Here is a 20,711-nt window from a genome sequence, read left to right as displayed (position 1 = left end):
TGGGTCAGTCATGGACAGCAGCAGTGGCAGGCAGGACAGAGGGAAAAGAGGACAAGAGGGAATGTGCTGCTGGGCATGGAGGGGAAGATTCTTACCTGATTCAGGGACTTTAAAAAAAAAAGTCTTCAGCAGCTGTTCCTGCAGCATAATCTAACAGAGGGGTGGCAACTCTGCAACTGCACCCTACTCTGGATCTGCCCATGCTCATTCATATAACCCCTCTGTATCCTCAGGACACACTTTTAATGTTTCTGATTTTTTCAGCAGCTCTGATACCAAAGCAAGGACACATGTCTGGCCTGTAGATTCATTTCCAAAAGATATTAACGCCCTCTAAAGGTTCCCCATCAGTTATCAAAGTCTTTGCAGGGATAGCTTATGTGGTGGATACTACATTACCATTTCTGTAAGGTCTCCACCAGTTCTGCAGAATTTAAGTTTTCATTAAAGAGTACAGTAAAATTTCTTGCCTTTATGATTAATTTCATAATCTCCCCAAAACAATGCAAGTGCAGGGCTACCTTAGGATGCACTTATATTATCAAATTCCGTGCCTATTTTCACTACAGATATAGCTGAACCAGTATTCACATGAATTTAAATTTAAGCTTGCATATCTTCAGCCTCTTAAACTGGTGAAAACACCAAATTCATAATCTTCAACCTCTTAAACTGGTGAAAACACCAAATTCTGGTTTCTACTAACCCACAGTACAGCTTTGCTGACCTAGCAACTATGCCAAATCCATAGCTCAAGGATACAGACTTGCCTATTTACAACAAATGTTGGCCTGGAATCCTAATGATGATTTCCAGTGGCACTAATTTAACTGTTATGGCTTGGATAAAAGTACAAGTATCTAATTCCACCTACTTACTTGCATATCTGCTCATAGGAAGAAACAAAGAAGCTGAATTCAGCAGTCTCAGCAGTAGACACCTCCCCAGAAATGAGACAATGGATAAAAAATGCACAACTTAGCAATAAAATAGGCTTCAAGTCCCAAATACTGTCTTTATGACCCTGGGCAAGTCACTTAGGGTAAGATTCACAAAGGAACTCAGGTACCCAATCCGAGAGAGGGATTCAAAGAATCTCCCCAACCCACACAAGCACCTGATTTCTCTTAAGTTTCCTTTAGGCACCTAAATTTCAGCTACTGCACATGTCCAGAGACACCACTATCGTGTCTGAAGAGTGTCCAAGCACCTCAAGTTAGCTTAAATCCACTTTTCAGGGGTGTAGGTTGTAGCCATGTTGGTCTAAGGACACAGGCAAACAAGGTTTTTTGGATAAATCCAGTATCTTTTATTACACCAACTCAACTAGTTGGAAAAATTCTTCTTAGCAAGCTTTCAGACACAAACACGCTTCACCAGGCTGAGGAAGTGTCTTCAGATGGTCTGTGACGTTTTACACACATGCCCACGTGCTGGTCCTCAGAGGACCTACTCCAGGGCCATTTTCATTCAAATACATGGGGAGGAGGTATACCCACCCCCTGCATATTAGCTTAGTGGTTAAAGCAAGGCTAACCCACAAGAGGTATAGGTGGCACAAGCAGCTGCTGTGTGGCATAAGAGCCCTGGATGTACCAGAACGGAGGCAAGGGGACTTGAGTCTCCAGCCCACAGAAAAGAGCAGGACTGAGGGAAGGCAGGAAGCAGAGGAGTGGAGATACCTGCAAGAGGTGGTGCCGGATGTCACAGCTAAAAGCCAAGTTAACCCTTCTCTGGCCCTGTAGCTGGCCCTGAATTTAGGACTTCAGATCTCTCACCATATAAAATTCTGGAGGCCAAGGAAGGGTTAACCTGGCTTCTGGCAGCAATCTCTCTTTTACAACAGTTTCCTGACCCATTTCCACTGTGTTTGACTGGTGGCTTGAACACCCTCTGCCTCCAGGATGGCACACCAGACTTTTATCAGGTATGTCTCTGAGGCAGGGATCAGAACAGCACTCAAGGAGAGGGAAGGGCTTAAATTATGACATACCTGCCTAAAAGGTCAGTCACCACTAGGTTAAACCATGTGCCCCATAAATGAGAAATCTGGACTTGAACTCCCACCTCTCAAGAAAGAGCCTAATCTACCAGGTTTGATGCTAGGCTGGACACATGGCACACGTACTCTTCATGTACCATATTGAAATTGGGCCACTGGACAAGAAGGCAGGCAAGAGTCAGATGTTCAGAGAGAAAAAAGGCAAGAAAAAGGACAAGAGTGGGGAAGGAGTGGAGTTGACCATAGCCTAGAGAAGAGGACATGCCCCTGGGAGCCCCCCCCCATTATAGTTCCTGCTTCAAATGCTTTTTATTTAATGACAAATGTGTAAGAGATCCCAGGAGCAAGGACTGAAACCCAGGGCCCCCTTTCTCCCTAAGCTATATAGTCAGGCACCGCACCAGTGATGACTTCCAGTCTCATGCAAGCACCTAACTTAAGGTCGTAGGAAGGCACCTAACTACTGTTTCTGTCTGGAGGAGAGGTAGTATTTCAGATGCCCAGTCCTCTTGTGTATTTGCTATTGCCTGCCCCAAGTGCCCCCCACTCTGCATTTTGCACTGTGAAGTGATGTTCTGGAATGTTCTTACAATTCAAGCAGTGGGGGTGAGGCACAGGAATTGCCCCAAGACAGTCTTGGTAAGGTTATGGAACGGACAGTGCAACAGAATAAAGGTGTTCTTGGAGCAGCCATCAGAGTATGCGACATCAGATTTCAAGCATTTCTATCCCCATAAAAAGGCACAATAAACATGCAGATTGCTGACATATGCAGGAGACGCCTGGTAAACCCATGCTTCAGGGCTTCTGCTAGTTACCTGCAAGGACCAAAAAGATCCCCCCCCCGAATATATCATTTGGCTTCTGGGGGTGCTTAATCTTCCTCTGAAGCACCGGACATTGGCTGGGGTACATTAGTACTCCTAACGGTACTCACTTCTGCCTCAGATTCTCGATCGGTATATCTTGTTCTGGGTTAAACATACTGCCAGCTGTAAGCCCAGGAGGTAATTTTCACTCGGGTCAGACTGGAAAAGACCACTGGAGTTTTCTGTATCTACAGCAGGGCTGTCCATGGCAACCCACTGGCTGCAACAGAGCCTGCAAGGGGTTAACATCTGGCCCACAGGCCCTTGTAGCTTCCTCTCTCATTACTGTGCTGAGAGGGAGGGTCCAGGGAGCCGTGGGCCACTGGTGCATCCTGGGGGCTCAGGCCTACAGCATAAGGCCTGCACCATGTGTGGCCCAGGAGCTATACTTTGGCACTGCACATGGCCCCCCAGCCACACAATCAAACAGCTCTGCTTTAGAGTGGGAATACGGCCCACTTCCTGGAATCATAAGTGTATTTTGCCCAACAAATTCCCTGCCAGTGCAATGGCAACATTTATCTGTCCTGCTCTCCTCCTGTAGCACTGAAGGTTTCTAGGAATGTTTTTTGGAATTTTTTTTTTTTGTTTTTAAGTCAGGTGCATTATGGCTGTAGAGTGCAAAAGGGGACATAGGAGATGCTCTTATGGACCCTCTAGACAAACATTCATTACAGAAGACTAGACTCAGTGGCCCAGGCAGTCCTGCACAGTTCTATGAGATCTGTCTCCTGCATAAGACTAAAAAAATGTTATTCACAGGACAATGAAAAAAAATTAAGTCAGGTCCCACTAAGGGCCCAATGTATAAACTGGTCAGTTTTCTGAGGGCAGATCAGCACGTGCAGGAAGCTGAAAGCTATTGAAAATTTGACCCAAAGGGTAAAGTTTTTCAGAAACGTTTATTTAATGATTATGCACACGGATCAGGAATTTATGCATACAACTGGCTAACTGGACACTTAAGTGACCTCTGTACAAGCAAATAGCCAACTGTGAACAAAAACACAGTAACAGTGCACAGAATCTGATATAACTGCAGCATATTTTTATAGGTCTTTTGACTCCAGGTGTCCATAAGAAATACAAGCTTAACATTTTATAGCCTAAGATTTTTATTTTGCACCTTAGTGTCAATAAAGCAAGATGAGATTACTAGCTAGAGAACTATATGAAACAAGCTACAATACTACAGAAAACAAAATATCTAGCACTTCTATAACACTTTCTATCTTTAAAACTGTGCAAACATTAACTAATTAATCCTCACAATGTTCCTGGAAAGGAGGTGGGCACAAGCAACCCCATGGAGGCAGAGATGCTTAAGCAACTTGCCCTAACCGCCAGAAAACAGAGCTAGGAGATCCCAAGCTCAGCTCTGTGCACCTCAGTCACCTTTTTATTGCAATTGCAGAGAAAAAGGAAGACTCATAGTAGAGGAAATTTCAGAATCTCTCACTACAGCAACAGTAAAAGGTGGAGCCACTTTCCAGTTGCAGAAAAAACATGACCTTAGCAATGATGCCACATCTAGTAGCACAACTGCTAATATACAAAGGCTCAGAGGTCATAAATTGTCCTTGTAACATGTATTTCATTCAGGTGTATCCCTTATTGATCACCCACACTCTAGTTAATAAATCAGGAACCTATTGATTACCCACTAACTTTGACTGACCTGGTGGTAAAAGCATCAATTTCAAATGCTCAGTGAACTTTACAGGCACTGTAAATCTGCATACAAGACATGCCAAATGTTGGGACAAATCTACACTAGTACATGTATTAGGGTAGCAGGGAGCCTTAGCACTGCTCTGTGAATATCATGCATTTCAAGCAGGTCTTGTTAAAAGGGATAGGGATTGGATAGCTCTATTGGATTACTGAAAGCTCAACTACAAGTTAGTCTAGTTCAACAGCAGGCCTTGTAAAACAACCAGGAAGGCCAGATAAAGGGTACAGATAAAACACTTCCTGACAAACACAACAACAAAAAAAGCTGAGTCCTAACCTGGAAAGATTCCACTCACTAGCTCCAGTCACAAGATGCACTGTTATCCTACATAACTGGGAATCTATAGCTAAGAAGTGATGCTACTTACTTGCCATGGCAGGTAGTGCTACGCTGAAAAATGTCATGCTGCTTTTTCCATGCTACTTTCTGAACCAAAAGTAGGCCTAAGCAGTGACAATTAAGCTGGGCACACTACACTGCCACCAGTTAAGGAAGCAATGTGGCATGTTTGAGCATGGTGCTGCTTGGGACAGTAAATGAACAGCAGACACATGCCTAAGTTATCAGAGGCTGCTGAGATGGAGCAGTCAGAAAGAGACAGGTCTTGTGGGAGGGTCTGACAGCTGAACATTAAAAGCCCTCTCTCATGTCATGCGCTCCCAACATTAAGAATAAGGGGGGAGAAATTCTGCCTGGTTACTCTATTACCCAAAGACCATGGCACCAAAGGACAGAGCTCCATCATAACTGGGAATGTTGATTAATCCTAGGAGGTAATCAGAGAGCTGTACCCAAGGATCCTGTCTAAGAGCAGGAGAACTTCACTTCAGCAAGAATATGTTTCTATGGGAAAAATCTGGGTTATTCCCCAATAGTGATAATTTTCATCACAGTGGGCTCTGGAGAATTGGGGTTCTCCCCTATTTTTGTTGTTAAGTTAAGCACAGGAATGCTTAAGGTTTGCTGCTCTCTCCAGTCAAAGTTGCATGTATTGAGAAGCTTAAGACAAGAGAAGGTTGTGTTTTATTGTACCCATAGTGTGTCAGGACAGTTTAGACTGTGCATCCTCTTCCACCATCACATGCTTAGTGGAAGAAATTAATTTTGGAGGGAGATTTAGGTTCAGGTGTGGGGGGAAGGGGGGGGGCAGTTAAATATACCTTGCCACAGCAACTTTAAAACTTGCCCGGGTGAAGCCACACTCCCTGTCTGTGTCCACAGCAGCAGCAGGTGGGGGGTGTGGCTCCAGCCCAAAATGCCACGGCACACCTGGATGTGCTGAATGGTACACCAGTGTGCTGCAGCACACTAATTGGGAAACACTCCCTTAGGAGCAGATAGGCATCCAGTGAATATAGGTCACTTAGGCCTGAGCTTTTCAAGGGATGGCATATTAGTGCCTACTGCAATGGCAGCTTATTTGTAATGTGGACACCCACTTACAAGGAACTGGAAAGAGAAAGACCAGCTCACTTCACTTAAGTCCCTAAAAACAGCTCAGAGATGAAAACCAAGCCTAAACTGTAAATTCATGCCATGAAACACATACTCAGAAGAAGCCATATTTAAAAGAAACCAGATGCCACCAAACATGGCAGAAGATTCTCTTTAACAGATCTGGGCATTTTCCCCCCTATTTTTCATATTATCCAAAAACTTTGAAATGGTAACATTTAGGCAAGATAAAGAGCTCTCTACAGAACAGTAATTGTGCCAAGCACTACCCTCAGCTGCAGTGAAAAGCTCCTTGCTGGAAAACAAGAATTGAAAATTATGAGACTCAGTCTAGTTCCTCCTGAGAAACTGGTGTGCATACAAAATACCTGAGATGCAAGGCTCTCGCTACTACCTCATACTGCTGTTTGTTGCTGATATAATCTATACGAAGTATATTCTATTCTTACACTTGGAAGCAAAGCATTTGGACTACGCTACAGAAATGTTATGGGGAGAGTTAAAGATGTCATTCAAACACAGGGTAAGATTACCCTCATGTTAAAGTAAGTATTCAATAGAGACAGACTTCTAACAAGGAGACTGGTACTAAAGCATCATGCCAGCCAGCTGTTGCTGCATTCTTAGAAAACAGAAGCCAAATAAGGTTGCTTTTCTAGCCCTAAGGTAAAACCAAAGGCTGTTTATGGTGGCTTCAAAGGTCAAAATTAATAGCACGAACAGAGTTCCTCCTCCTCTTGAAATGCAGTCAGCTGGGCACCCAAGTCTGATCTGCACTTCATACGTGCGTAAATCACTACAAGGTGCTCATGCAAGCCACCATGCACAGCCCATATACCAAATCACACAGCAGATATTTCCTGTGCACAAGACAGTCTCCTTTTTTACCCTCCACTGCCCCAAATAATTAAGATTCCAAACAAAAAAAGGGTAACAGGACCCCCTCTGCCTGCTTCGACTTTAAACCCAGAAGTGCATATGGTCTGTGCCAAAGACATTCACCAGTAGGGTGGGCATCATAGAGGCCAGTCCAGCTGTCTTCTGTCCTCTATTGATACAAAACCCAATGCCTTTATGTCCTCTATGATGGACACTGGAGTGTTCTGATTCTCCTGCTAGGAGCAAAGCCAAAGATTCCTGGCTAGAAGGTCTTGGCTCCTCTGCTTGGGGTCAGACAAATCTCCACATTTAGGGTCAGGAAGGAATTTTATCGTTCGGTCAAACTAGTATGGACTGTGAAGCTTTTTCCCTTCCTCTGTAGCGAGGTGTGTGGCCCTTTATCCAGGACCTCTTGAGCTTATATTGACAACATTTTATATAGACAGTTGGTTGACATGATTCCCCTACTTTACTTGTGGCAGGTTATGCCTTAGGTCTATGCTGTGTCAGGGTTGAAGGCAGTCTTATGGAGGAGTTTTGATTATGGCTGTATGGAACAGCTTGGATAGGGATGATCCTGCCTCAGGCAGGGGGCTGGACTAGATGACCTCTGGAGGCCCCTTCCCACGCAGAATATCAACTAGGTTCTAGCAGAGAGGGAGAGAAGTGCTCCAGCTAAGTGGGAAAGAAGATGGGAAGGTTTCAAAGGAGAAAGATGAGCCAACTGTGATTTTCTATGATTCTATGAAAAAAAACTGACTGCTAAAGACATCTGTGCATACATACTAAATTTTCTGAGAATATGAACATTTGGTTGCAGTGACAGAAATGGGATACAAACATGGGAGAAGGGGTAACCTGCAATTATCCACACTTGTCCTCTGGCCTCAGCTATCCTCAGCAGTTCATCATTCCCATATACTGAGGGAAATACATATGTGCAGTGGTCTCTACATAGATCCAGATGAGAAGAAACAAGATTTTTCTTGTCTGTGCTCACACTGCAGGAGCTGTATCTGCCAGCACAGGCATCCCAGCAATTTTATTTTAACAGTGCTACAAAATCCACAACCCAGTACTACCAACACTGTATTAAGGGGAAAAGCTAAGATTTCTGTCTTCTGTTCCATGCAGATATTAGATTTCCCCTTCCACTGCCTGGGGAAACTGCTCTGTTGGTTAGAACTAACCCAGAGCACATGCCAACAGGCCTCTATTGTTGATTCAGGGGCATAGATCAAATGTCTCCCTGACTTACACTTCTAAACTCTCAACTACACCTTCTTAATCTAAATTTGCTGCTGCTCTGGCTACTGAACATGCCTCTATTCTTCTAACCATCAATAAGAACAGTAAACACATTTCTACCTCAGCTCTACGTTGGAAGCTAGCCAAGCAGCAAATGGCACTGGAAACCACCTGCCCTCCCTGCACCCATAATTCCAATAGGCACAAATGCCCAGATGAAGGGGTAGCAAAGGGTCAAGTTACTATGAAAACCTCACCCACAGTCTGGGGAATACTGTGTTATCAGACCAATGGTGCAACAGCAAACACAAGACAGCTTCCTAAATATGGAATGACAGAATGTCCTAATATTGAACCATGTGCCCTGCTTGAGCTTTAAAGTTAACTCAAGTGCATTAATTGTAAGAAGCTTGACAAAGAAAACCATGGGCTGCTCAAACCACTATTTTAGGATGCAAGAAAAAGTGGATAGTTGTGGGCAGGTATAGCCTTGCATGGACCTACTTGCCTAAGGATCCTACTTGCTTGTTCTAAAAGGCTGCATCGACAAGCAACCTTAACAGATGAGGCATGATTAGCAAACACTTTGTGCTCTTAAAGGAGAGTAATTATAGGCATGTGAAAAAAGGAAAGAGATCCCCGAGGTACTCTTCCTTGCACGCCTCCCAAGAGGTGGCAGGGCCATTAAAAATTCCATGATGAAGAGGAAAAACAGCCTGGGAACAGCCAGGAGGCAATACAGCAAATTAATACACCAACTATCCCTGGGGAGAGCTGCAAGAAAGAAGGAAACTCTCCTCGCTTTGCAAAATAAAATTATACCACTAATAAGTCACCACACACACAAAACTGCTTCTAATGATGGGTGTGAAATTCCCAGCGCTACCCAGGCACTTTGAATGAAATCTCTCCTCATCGCAGAGATAAAGCAAGAAAGGAAATCTTGGTACAGTACAATTTATACAACCTTTCAACTGAGTCTTCCCAAGAAACCCTCTCCACAGAACATTCTCCTTGACACTAAAAAGCCCTTCTTGCACACCCATGGCTCTGTACTGAGCATTCTGGCTAGCGGCTCTGTTTAAATGATGGTTCCAAACTGCTCACTGTGCTGCCAAATGAATGGCACCAAAAGCCACCAGAGAAGTAAACACTTTCATAGGGGAGGAGAACAGACTGAACCCGATAACCACATATCCACCAAGTGCCTTTGAAAAGCCTTTCACAACTGTATCTAGTGTTCAGAAAAGATGACAAGAAGTTGAAGGGGGAAACCCACCCCCCCCCCAAAACCCCAGCCCTTTCTTGCATGCAAAGCAAACTGATAATGGGTTTCCAAAACATCAAGACAAGCCTATTTCTAAACCCACCACACATGATCTCAGGATTTAAAACTTTCTTCCTAGACAGACAGACAGACAGATTCTTTCGGAAGGGAAGCAGGTTGTATAGAGTTTAAAGAACCATGAGTAAACAAGCATGGAATGGATCTATGGACAAGTAAGCCCACAGAGTAACCTCTGAACATTCTCCAAGGAGTAAGCAATACTGTTTATGGTCTTTTTAGTGTGTCTGTATGGAGTTAAAGGAGAAGCTGGCTGTGAAAGGCATCTGTTTGTTGTGGGGATGTTCCTGTAATGGAGTTTATGAAAGTGTGTTGGCTTTTGATATCTTTTATATATAAAAAAAAAAGTGCCTTTGCACTATGGGTTTCAGTCTCAGCCAGACACATGGGGCTGCCTGGCATATTTCATCTCAACAGATTCTAAAGCCCTTTTCATACCATCCATTCTACAGGGACCACTTTGCTCCTACATTGCAAGCGCTTGAAATGCAGCCACTTCTGGAGTAGAACAAACAGCTTGTTTAACAGCAACCAGTACCATCACATCACAAATTAGGATAAGAAATGAAGTTCAGCTTCTTGAGAAACTAGAGGAGGAATTGAGGCCATCACTTTTGAAAGCTGGACTGATTCCTGTGGGACAAGCACTTCAATTACATTCAGGGCTGGCCAGCAGAGGGCACTTGTATAGTACATGACCTCTTCCCTTCAATTTAGCAATACCAACTCAAACATGCATGAACTATTGGCCATTTCAAGCGCAAGTCTCCAAGATTGCCATATTCTTCTGTTCAAAATGACCACTTTCAATAATCAGGTTTCTTAGGATTCCTCAGGAATCTTACTCATACTAGCTTATAATCACCTTTTTGGTTTTCAGTTGGTTTTCCATTGTCCTTAGAAGCAACGATAACTGTGGGCATCTTTACCTGCATCAACAGCAATCCACTAGCTGATATTAGCAGGCACCATGTGGCAGGTTATCCAGTGTATTTTAAAGATGGATGGCATTCTGGCTCATAGCACTTTAGTGTTCACCACTTTACATATCCCTTGGCAACTGAGAGGGGGCCAAACTCATTGAATGAGGTGCTTCATCAGGCTCAGGACACAGGCTTCCAAGGGAAAATGTGAGTGCATTAACCTACGGACCTACTAGTTCTGAAGGACCCAAGCAAACACCCAAGGGGGTACATGAAGAATGTCCTGCATAGCACAAGTGGAATGGAGGAATTACCTGGCAGTGCAGTGTGCCGGTGAGCATCTTCGGTGGGATGCATCAGCAAGAACATCCAGAGAGTAGAGAGGAGATAATGGATTGAACTGGGGGGGGTGGGGTGGAGAGAAAAAAAAAAGAATCAAGAGAGTTTATTTCAGCAAAGTGTTCAAAGGAACTGTCTGTCTTCAGGGTCAACTGCTCAATTCTACTCCTTACTCATGCTTTATTCACACTCTCCAATACTTGTAGAGAAGTGATAGCTGACTCTAAGGATACTATAGAAGCACTGCAGTATTGCTCTACTAGGTCAGAGCACAACAACAAATGTTAGATAAACAAAAGCATATGTAGGACTTCCTGAGACTACACTCCATAGTCCAAGCCCACATCACTAAGGGAGCTCCCTGCCCATAAGCTCAACTTGATGGTCAAGACTACTTGCATACATGATACAAGCAGAGAACCTCGTAATGCCTGGACACATACATCAATGCAGATATTACTAGGACACTCTGACAACACCCTCAAAAGCTCGCTTTCAAAGCTAATTCCAAGGACAGCTGACATTTTTTTCCCACCACAGAAGAAATAGCTCCATGTGAGATCCCCACCACAATCTGCAAGATTTCTCTCAGTAGGAAGGCACATGAAATCAATCTCTGACACAAGAACTCCCCTCTTTCTGTTCATCAGAACACCCTTAGATCTTCTCTCATAATACAGACACAGGAACAGCTTAAGAAATATTAAACATAACTAGTTAAGTTTTGTCTTCAAAGACACAGCCTTAGAAAACCATTCTTTTTGAGGGATGGGGTGGGGACTGAATAGTTACTACTCAGCCGCAGGGCAACACTCATTATTTCTGCAAGCAGAATGCAGACTATATCCTGGTAGGTATCCCCCAACAGCTGCATTAACCTTCCAAGTCACCATATGCATCATCCTCTGCACCTTCTATTTTCACTCAACATAGCCTAGAAGCTCTTCAAGGCAAGTAATGCAATTTTATCTGCTTTGTAAAATGCTACAGCCATGGCACTCTCTCTCAAAAGAACTGGGATCTTTTATTCCTGCTTCCAAAAAAAAAAAGGATGAAATAACTATCCTCCAACAGTAGCAGGACTCTAAGTCAGAAACTGAAAAATCAGAAGTGTTCTTTATAAATTGGACCTTATACAGAAAGAAGCACTATAAGCACCTATTATCATATAGTCTATCATGTCCTGTCAGGCAAACAACATTACAGTAGGGAGGGACCTCTACTGATCCCTTTTAGCTACTTAAGTTCATCACTAAAAGGGCATTTCTTCTAGCTCTACACAGTCAGCCTCTCCTCTGACAATGTTTCAAACATTCTGGGTGATACTCTGACAAAGTAAAGGAAGGAAGGATCACATTATCAGTAGCACAGTGGTTCTCCCCCCTTCAGCTTTAACTAAAAAAGACAATACAACTGAAATCCAATTTTTAAAAAAAGGTGCAGTCAACATCAGTGTCCATGAAACAAGAGCAGTGTCTCGTCACTAAACAAAAGGGGGAGCTACTGCAGTCACACAGCACCAGTGCCTCAAAGGATAATACTTTTTGCCTTATCAGAATCAAAGACCATGGTTCTTCTGCTTTGGGTAGAAGACCAGCCATCAGCCACAGAATCTGATCTACACAGTACGAGACTTGGCAGTGCACGTGCACACCTAAGGAGGATCAAGTGTAGAAGGGGTCATTATTCTCTTTGTTCCACTACCTCTCTGGTCTGGTCATAAAGTACGATTAAGCCATCAGTTTTTCTTCTTCCTTGACCATCTGATTTGCAGAGAAGCATGACCCAATGACATGAAAGTGAAGGGTTTAAAGAGAGGTTTGCAGGGAATTCTGGGATACCAGAGTTCCTCCAGCCAAGGAACCCCCTTTCTAACCATTTGTCAAGTAAGATAAATACCAGCCTGAATAAGGCAGATGCAAAGAAAAGGCTGAGTTTCTAGGGAACTCCTCAGCACAGACAGAGAATATGAGCCCCAGCGTGAGGGATGTGGCTGGAGCTCAGAAGAGATCAGTTACCCCTATGAGATGAAAGGATGGGGCAGCCTTACCTCATGTACACAGGCCACAACATGAGGGAAATCTGAAGCCAGTACTTTGTTCTTTCTAGAGAAAAGGAAACCAAATAAAATAAAAAGGGCAGCGCAGAACCGGCTTACCTGGTTGCGATCTCTCTTCCCCATTGATGGCAACCAGAAACTGGAGAGAGGCAGAAAAGAGCGGAGACAAGGAAAAACAGGTTGGGGAAAAAGGCGAAAAAAATAGATATAGAAACATAGAAGGGGGGGGAAGAGAAGAGAGAAAGGTTAAATATCAATAGAGCTTGCACTAAAATTACAAGTTTCAGACATAGGGAGTGAGTTTGAATGCCAGTTAACTGGTGAAGACTGGATCCATTACTTCATAAATCAGTAGTCAACCCTCTCTCATAGCTGCCCAAAAGGGCTGTTACAAAAATATCTACCCTGAAGATCTGTAGAGCTGGCCAGGCTTAAAGTCTGAATAGTAGGATTTGAGAGGGAAACAGCAGAACACTTTGTCTGTAGAGAAGGCAAACTGGTGACTGCCTTATCAGCCTCATTTTTGCTATCCAGACTCATGCCCAGGGGTGCTCTTCCCCTATGATGTTACTTCAGTAATCAGCATCATCTCCCCAAGGCTGTAGTGGGGATCCCTGGATCTTGCAAATGCATGTTATAAATCAAGGGAAAAACAGTTCAGCATAAACTGAAAAGATGGCATGCAGTAGCTACACATAGACAGCCTTATTACAAACAGATATGAGCAAATGCAAATAGAGTTGAATGAAAGAGTAACCTGAAGACCAAACTGCCTCCTGTTTGACACAATATGCTGATAGGGCTTCACTTCCCCTGCTCCCACCAAGTACCCAGAAAAAGAGTCTCAGGAGAGCCCATGGGTCTCTTCTGCCCCTTCATCCACCCAAAATCCTCAGTACCATATATGGTAACACACAATCCTTACTCTTTTTGGCGTGGGTCATTAACGATATGACCTATCCTCTCAGTACCCAGGGTGCTCATGCTGGTCTCCTGAAACACAAAAGAGAGGTGAAACACTTCATCTGAGACATTCCTCCCCAACTCCAAGAACCAGGTAAGACCCAGTAAACAAAATAAAGCCCACAAACATATTCATAGTTCCTGCTTTTCCACAATAAATCTTCAGATTCTGGCCATCAACAATGCACCGACCCCCCCTTGCTTGGGATACCAGGCTCCTGGATCTCAGCTACCACAAAGCAGCATGCTCAGTAGAGGGATCCACACGTTCAGGTAAAAGCATATTCCACGATGAAGAAATTGCTCTGGGAGCTCTGTTCTCCCTATGAGCCATCATCTGGTACATATTCATTTCCCATGCATATTCCCATATCTAGCTGGAAACACCAGGCTGTTCATCTCTGCACAGTAAAAACACTCTAGTCTTTGGCTTTGGATGTAAGGGGAGAGAGCTTCACAGGTCAGGTTTTGCACAGCTCTTGCCAGGCTGCATGGGCAACATCATACACAAGGTTTGGGGGAGGCAGTGGCAGCAGCAGGGGTGAAAGATGGGCTATTTGTTACAGCAGGAAAATTATTAACTTAAAGTGCCGTAATGTTTAAATTTACGGTTTATTACTGTGTAAATTACAAGCCGTACTTTGGGTAATTAGCAGCTCGCTGGCGGGGAGCTCTGAATGAAACTCATTATTTATGATTACAATTTAGAGAAGGAAGGGGGAGGGGGAGCAGTGACCTCCGCTGCAAATGACAAAGATCCCTTTAAGGTGATGCAGATGAATTAAACAAGTAAATATTATCTTTCTCACTGGGGATCATTAAAAGGTGTCTTCAAGAAGCCCTGGCACTCATAGGTGCCCTGAGGAGCCCTGCCCCAAGTGGATTTCCTGCTAGCTGAAGACTCTTGTTTTAAGTGCTGGCTTGTATTGAGCAAGGTGAGTGAAAAGAAGAAAGGGAAGACAAGTGCTATCTAGTCTGCCTAGTCAGAAAAGGGAGAGATTACTGAATTCCTCAACAAACTTCTCCAGGTCTGGCCAACTGAGTGGAAAGTGTACCCTTGCACTGAGTGGAAAGAGTACCCTTAAATGGGATGGGGAAAAAAAAAGGGTTTCCTCCACAGGGGTTGAGTATCTTGCCCTCTCCTCCCAGCTTCAGAGGGTGGTTGCCTTGGAAAACTGGAGCTTTACCAGTGAATGTAAACTAGGAACTCCAAAAACACAAAGCCAGTCCCAACAAAAAATATAACCCAAGTCAGCAAAAATGCCTTAATCCCCAAAAACCTCTTTCTCCAGGATCAATAACTCCACCATCCTGCACAGTATCCTGACCCTAACCTGGCTTTCCCTAGCCTTTCCTAAATTGTTGGTGGGCTACATGCAAGCTAGCATGAAATCCAGATTGTTCTTTTGATAACAGAGCATGTGCTCTTTCCTTTCCACTCCAATGGCTGTAACCCTGGGGCAAGGCTTTTGTCACTCTCACCTTCGTTACTGCATTCTTCTTTCTAATCTGCTATCCTTTCATTCATCCAAAGTGCTGTTACTAAGAGCATCCTCCTCTGCTGCCATGCAGATGACACTCTTTCTCTGCTGAAAACTCAGGGTTCCCCTCATCTGAAAGTTAGTCTCCCAGCCTCCATATTGCTTGCCTCTGAACATACATAACCCTTACTAAGCTATAGTAGTGCTGTTATTTCTCCCCACACATTGCGCCCATACCTTTTCTGTAGTTTGTAGTTGTGCCCCTGCACCCTTCCCATTCATCTTCACACTTTCTTTCATGATGCTTTTTCATTGCCTGCCTTTGATTCAAATCCTTCGTTAAAACATACTTGTCCCCCAGTCTTACTACAGACAGCCAATGAAATAACTGTCTTTCAAAGTAAAGAAGTGGCATGTGAAATACAAACAATGTACAGGGGGACACTCTCTGCAGAGAACAATCCACCTGCTGCTTTGGAGCAGCACCTTGGCACCAATCAGCCCAGAACACACAGATTTACCCCTTCACAAGAGATAATACCTTGCCAGCAAGCCTCCTCCGACCCTTCCTGAGACAACGGGCAGCAGCTCCTGGAAGGCGGTTCAGACGGGCATGAAAGCCTGAAAAAGAATCAAGAGAGAAGGAAGAGTCTAAGCACAGAAGACAAAAAATTGTTCCTGGCAAAACAGCAAAGAAATATTATTTAGCCCATGGCCAGACTATAAGACTGAGAGCTAGGAGACCTGGATTCTCCTATGCAACTTTGCCTGGTGTGGCCTTGGACAAGTAGGAACCTTGTTGTTTCAGTTTCTCATCATCTGCAAAAAGGGGATAACAGTACTGATTTAAAATGCAGATGTAAAATTTGTACTGTGTAAAAGAGAGCCCCAAGAATTTAGACACTTGAAATGACGAATAACATGGCACTTAGTGTCCTCTGCACCAATGTCACCAGCATTAAACAAGGATTGTTTGTTTAACAAGTGCACTACAAATATTAGAGGTGCACTGATACATCGGTCCAATATCAGATCAGCACCAGTATAAGGAAAATTGATCGTACTGGGGATTGGCCTGATGTAGCCGATACTTTGGCTGACAAATGCCTGTGCGTACGTGCATGCAGCTGCAGCACATGGGCAGCAAGGAGCAAAGCCCGGTAGCTTGGAAAGCTCCATGCAGCTGGTAGGTCTGGTGTGGTGGAAGGGGAGCAGGAAGGGAAGGGGCATGGGGGCGCAGATCAAGGTCCCCATGGTAAGGAAGGAGTAGAGCAGGGGCTGAAGCAAGCTCTGGCCAGCCCACGGTGAAGGGGGGTGAGACAGAGCTGCGAGTTGTCCAGGGGCTGCACAGGGGAGAAGGTGGTTCCCGCTGCTGCACCCTGCTGGTCCAGCGCTTGCTTTCTCATCCAGCGGCTCCCGCTCCCACCGCTTGTCCGGGAGGGCATGGGTAGGGAGGAACGTGTGCCCTTGGATCTGCGTGGGGCAGGACAGGACAGGGCAGGGCAGGCCAGGAAGAACCCCACGCAGCCCTGGCCCCAGTCTGTTGTGCCTTGCACAGATCCAGGGGCACACCCACCGCCTCATGCCCTCCCAGACAAATAACAGGAGCCATTGGACAAGCTCCGAACCGGTGGCTCCTAAAAGAGCGACACGCAGCAGCAGGAGCCGCCCCACTCCCCTGTACAAGCCATGGTGCCATCCCACGTCTGCCCCACCCTGGCAGTGCTTGCCCCAGCCCCACTCCAGCCTCACCATGGGGGTGTTGATCTGCCACCCCCCGCCACGCCAAACTTACCAGTTGCATGCAGCTCTCCAAGCTGCTGGGCTGGTATCAAAAACTGGATAAGCGTTGGCCAGTATACCTCCTTAAAAATGGGCTATCAGTATCAGTCCCAAAAGTCTCTATCAGTGCACCCTTAACAAATATGATACCAGTACTCCATTTATAGTGTATGTTTCTGTTAAGTACCCACTTGCTCCATTCTGAAGACAGATATAACAATATCTGAAAGTAACACCTTTTAAGAACTAAAGCCACTTTAGTGCCAGTAAGAGTAGCAGCACTTGTTGACAAAAGCTGCTCTTCACACTACGGATAGGTCCCCATAGTTCTGACCCCTCCTCAGAGCTCACCCCTCTGAGCTGGCCGTGAGGGCAAAAGGAATGTGGAGTCTGAGAGTTTGTCCAGGCCGGAGTCCATTCGCTCCACCTCAGATCGGTGATCAGCTCCCCACTTGGGCAGGAGGTTGGGGACGGTGAATCCTGGAACACATTCTCCCTCGTAGAACCAATCGCTCTGCTCATCATCTCCTAAAGCAGCAACACAAGGTTACCTGCCAGAATGCCAGTTTCTATTAAAAAAAAAATTAATGTGCTGGCTTTTGGGGAGATGGAAGATCACCTGAAGGCTTACTGAACTTCCACATCCTATGACTCTGTTTCTGTTACATTTCCATGACAATAAGATAATTCTGGGGATTCATTCATACTCAATCTATCGAGGTGTAAGCAACATTTCCTAGTGGAATGTAGCCTTAGTTACTGACCTGCCTAAGAGACGGAGATAGCTTTACTGTACTTAAGTTTGTTCATGGACATTATTTTAGTACTGTGTGACATCCAATTTACAAGTATAGGTTTCTTCAACGTAACTGCTGCAGGGGAGGTAGAAGCCAGGGCTTGGTACACACATGCCGAGTTGGCACAGAAGAGCTTGCAAAAACGGAAGGAAAACGCAGGCTCCTAGTCTAGGAGAGAGGTGAGAGAGGTACATGCTGCCAACCTGCATGCCAGAAGGAATAAGCGCCACTCACAAAGGACAGTAGTTTCAAGGAAAAGCAAGCCACTTACAGAACAGAAAAGATCAGCAAGTGTTAACTGTGCTGTACATTTAGCTCTAGGAAAATTCCTCTGGATCTGGCAGAACTGCAAGCCATTCACACGCCTAGGACTGTAACTACTTAAACCATCACAAAAGTCTCTGTAAAGAAGAGCCAGAGTAATTAATACAGTTGTGTCCTGGTAACTGAACTACACCTGACAGCATTCCTGTTAAAACTGCCTAGCCAGATATCTCCTGAGGACAGTAGCAGTGAGCAGGCTCAGAAAAAAAAAAAAAAAAGAAGCAACTCAGGACAGAATTGCTAATGGATATTCGGAAACATTTAGAAAGCTATGAATTTGCTGTGAAAACCAACCCTTACACAAAAAAGCAAATTAGTCAGCCCATGGCATCAACCTCAGAAAACACACATCAACACTAAGTTGGTATCTGGAACGAGAATATTTCATTCAAATCCTCTAATAGGCAGGCAGATGTGTCATGTAAATGGATTCAGAGATTTCTAGCCAACTTATGCCAAGTTAAATCAAATAAATCAGGACTGTCCTCTTAAACAATTAGTGGCAAATAAAAACTCAGAATAAAAATGCCAAAAAAATTTGGACAACAGAGCACAGGCTGACTAACAGATATTTCCTGTAATTGCCTTCAAAGTTGCATAAGAGAGACATTAAGGATCAGGATCATATATTCATCCTACAACACCTTTAACCCTGAAAGATGCAAGAAATTTTATAGATTTCATTTAAGCTATATAGAGGTTAGTGCTCTACCAATGAAATGCAACCAGTTGTTTAATTTGCAATATAGCAATAGTTATAAAACAAACAAAAAAGAAAAAAAAAGCAACATCCTTTTTGAAAGTACATGGAAAATATAAAGAAGAAAAATGTAATTAACTACACTGGGACCAGGCCTGAAACCTAGTTTTAAAGTAACCCGCAAAGAAAAAAAAATGGGATGTACAACTTATTTTGCTTCTTTGATTGATTAAAAAAAGACTGTGTCCCCTGCTTATTTTAACATTAGAGTGAAGCAGAACTTAAATTCCAAAGGCCTTGTATACACAAGGGAAAACAGATATTAGAAAGTATGCTAACATTCTTCCCAACAAGTCGAACATGACATAGTGCCTAGTATGAACAAAGAAAATAGTGCTTAAACAAGTAATTTAAGACAACTGTCCTCATCTTCACCAGGTGCCAGGTCACATTTGACACCCCAAGATGACTAATATTTCTAAAAACACGTTCTTCATATTCTGTAATCACTGAAAAATTAGCCTTGCAAGACAGCAAGATTTATGAGACTGAAATCTAGGCATCAGAGAAGGAAGGGTTTTCAGTTCAAATAATTCTGTTTCTTTAGTTGGCTACTATTTAACTCCCGTACCTGGTAAACATTTTTTGTCCCAGATGATTACATTAAATATTCAACCCCACAACTAACTATCATCTTTTTCCTTCAACTGAAGTCTAACAGCTCAGAGACTTGGACACAAACAAGTAGTACAGCAGAAGCAAGAAATAACAGGCTTTGCTTATAAGGAAAAGAAAAACAAGCAGAATGTTTTTTAAACTCTCTTTCAGGTCTTCCATATGCACTAAATCACAACAAACTGAGGGGACCAATCTCCAATGACCACAAGCAATTTAACATCTCCTCTGAAAAACTGCCCTCCCTCTCCAGTCACCAGCACTTCATACCATCCTGTAAGGACACTGGAATCAGTAACAACCCACTTTCCTGTACTGGCCTTTGATAAATATCACAATGCATATTTGTACTGAAATCACAGAGAAGGTCTTTGGGACCCAAGCTCTCTCTCTGAATCCTAGCCTTTCCCAGCCATTAGCCCTCCCATACACTCCTGATCTGATCCCCTCCAGCTGCTCAACTTCCACTGTCTGAATCTGTGTTTACAAGGGGAAGAAATAAAAAATTCCTGAGTAGCACAGCAGAAAAAAAAATCACAAGACAACAAGTTACCTTGGCGGCCTTCATCATTGGTGAAGAGGCCAGTGTCACTGCTGCTGCATACACTGCTGGTTTCACTGAAAAAAAACAACATAGACAATTAAGCCCAATGAGTATGCAACAATTATCTTTTAGCAATGCCTTTCAGCCTAAAGGATCCCAAGGTGCTTTATCTACTAGATAAAACAGAAGTCATTTAATCACTGGCATGGGGCTGCCTCTGGTATGGAACATAAGAGCTGTCTGACAGTTCACAACACCACCTTATAGAACAGTCCTGTAGGCACCTTAAAGCTTATCAAAATGTAGTTACCCAAAATGGCATTTGATCAGAGCACCAACACCCCTAATGATGATACAGTCTACAGAGATTTCTTCTCTAACACTGATCAAACAGTGCAAGCTTAGCCACCCAACAGTCAATGAAAACTGTACACAAACTTATTTTTTTTTAATTCCTTTTTCCAACCAGCTCATCCTTGAACATAAATGCTTTCCCTTCCATTCTCAATGCTTTTAACTTGCTATGGAGGAATAAGAAGCTGGTAAATCCTTAAATGCTCATCCAAATAAACCAGCACAATATAACCTGCC

General features: G+C 43.9%; 1 protein-coding gene across 6 annotated transcripts in view; it reads right to left on the bottom strand.

Moving 5' to 3' along the window:
• Positions 1-20,711, bottom strand: part of GPATCH2L (G-patch domain containing 2 like) — a 44,314-nt gene that overhangs the window by 16,475 nt on the left and 7,128 nt on the right. For 5 of the 6 annotated variants that reach the window (XM_090033744.1, XM_090033746.1, XM_090033741.1 and 2 more), the window contains exons 3-8: positions 20,130-20,194; positions 17,432-17,608; positions 15,840-15,919; positions 13,780-13,847; positions 12,846-12,900; positions 10,771-10,856 (exon numbers count right to left, since the gene is read on the bottom strand). In XM_090033744.1, coding sequence (XP_089889870.1) covers positions 10,771-10,856; positions 12,846-12,900; positions 13,780-13,847; positions 15,840-15,919; positions 17,432-17,608; positions 20,130-20,194 — 531 coding nt within the window. Of the gene's footprint in view, positions 1-10,770; positions 10,857-12,845; positions 12,901-12,953; positions 12,994-13,779; positions 13,848-15,839; positions 15,920-17,431; positions 17,609-20,129; positions 20,195-20,711 lie in introns of all 6 variants that reach the window. The other variant, XM_090033743.1, reaches the window with a different exon arrangement.

Source organism: Crocodylus siamensis, chromosome 2 (assembly GCF_052110815.1).
Source record: "Crocodylus siamensis isolate JL-2025a chromosome 2, ASM5211081v1, whole genome shotgun sequence".
NCBI lineage: Eukaryota > Metazoa > Chordata > Crocodylia > Crocodylidae > Crocodylus > Crocodylus siamensis.
The sequence above is the reverse complement of the archived record's forward strand: the minus strand, read 5'-3'. Positions and strand labels throughout refer to the sequence as shown.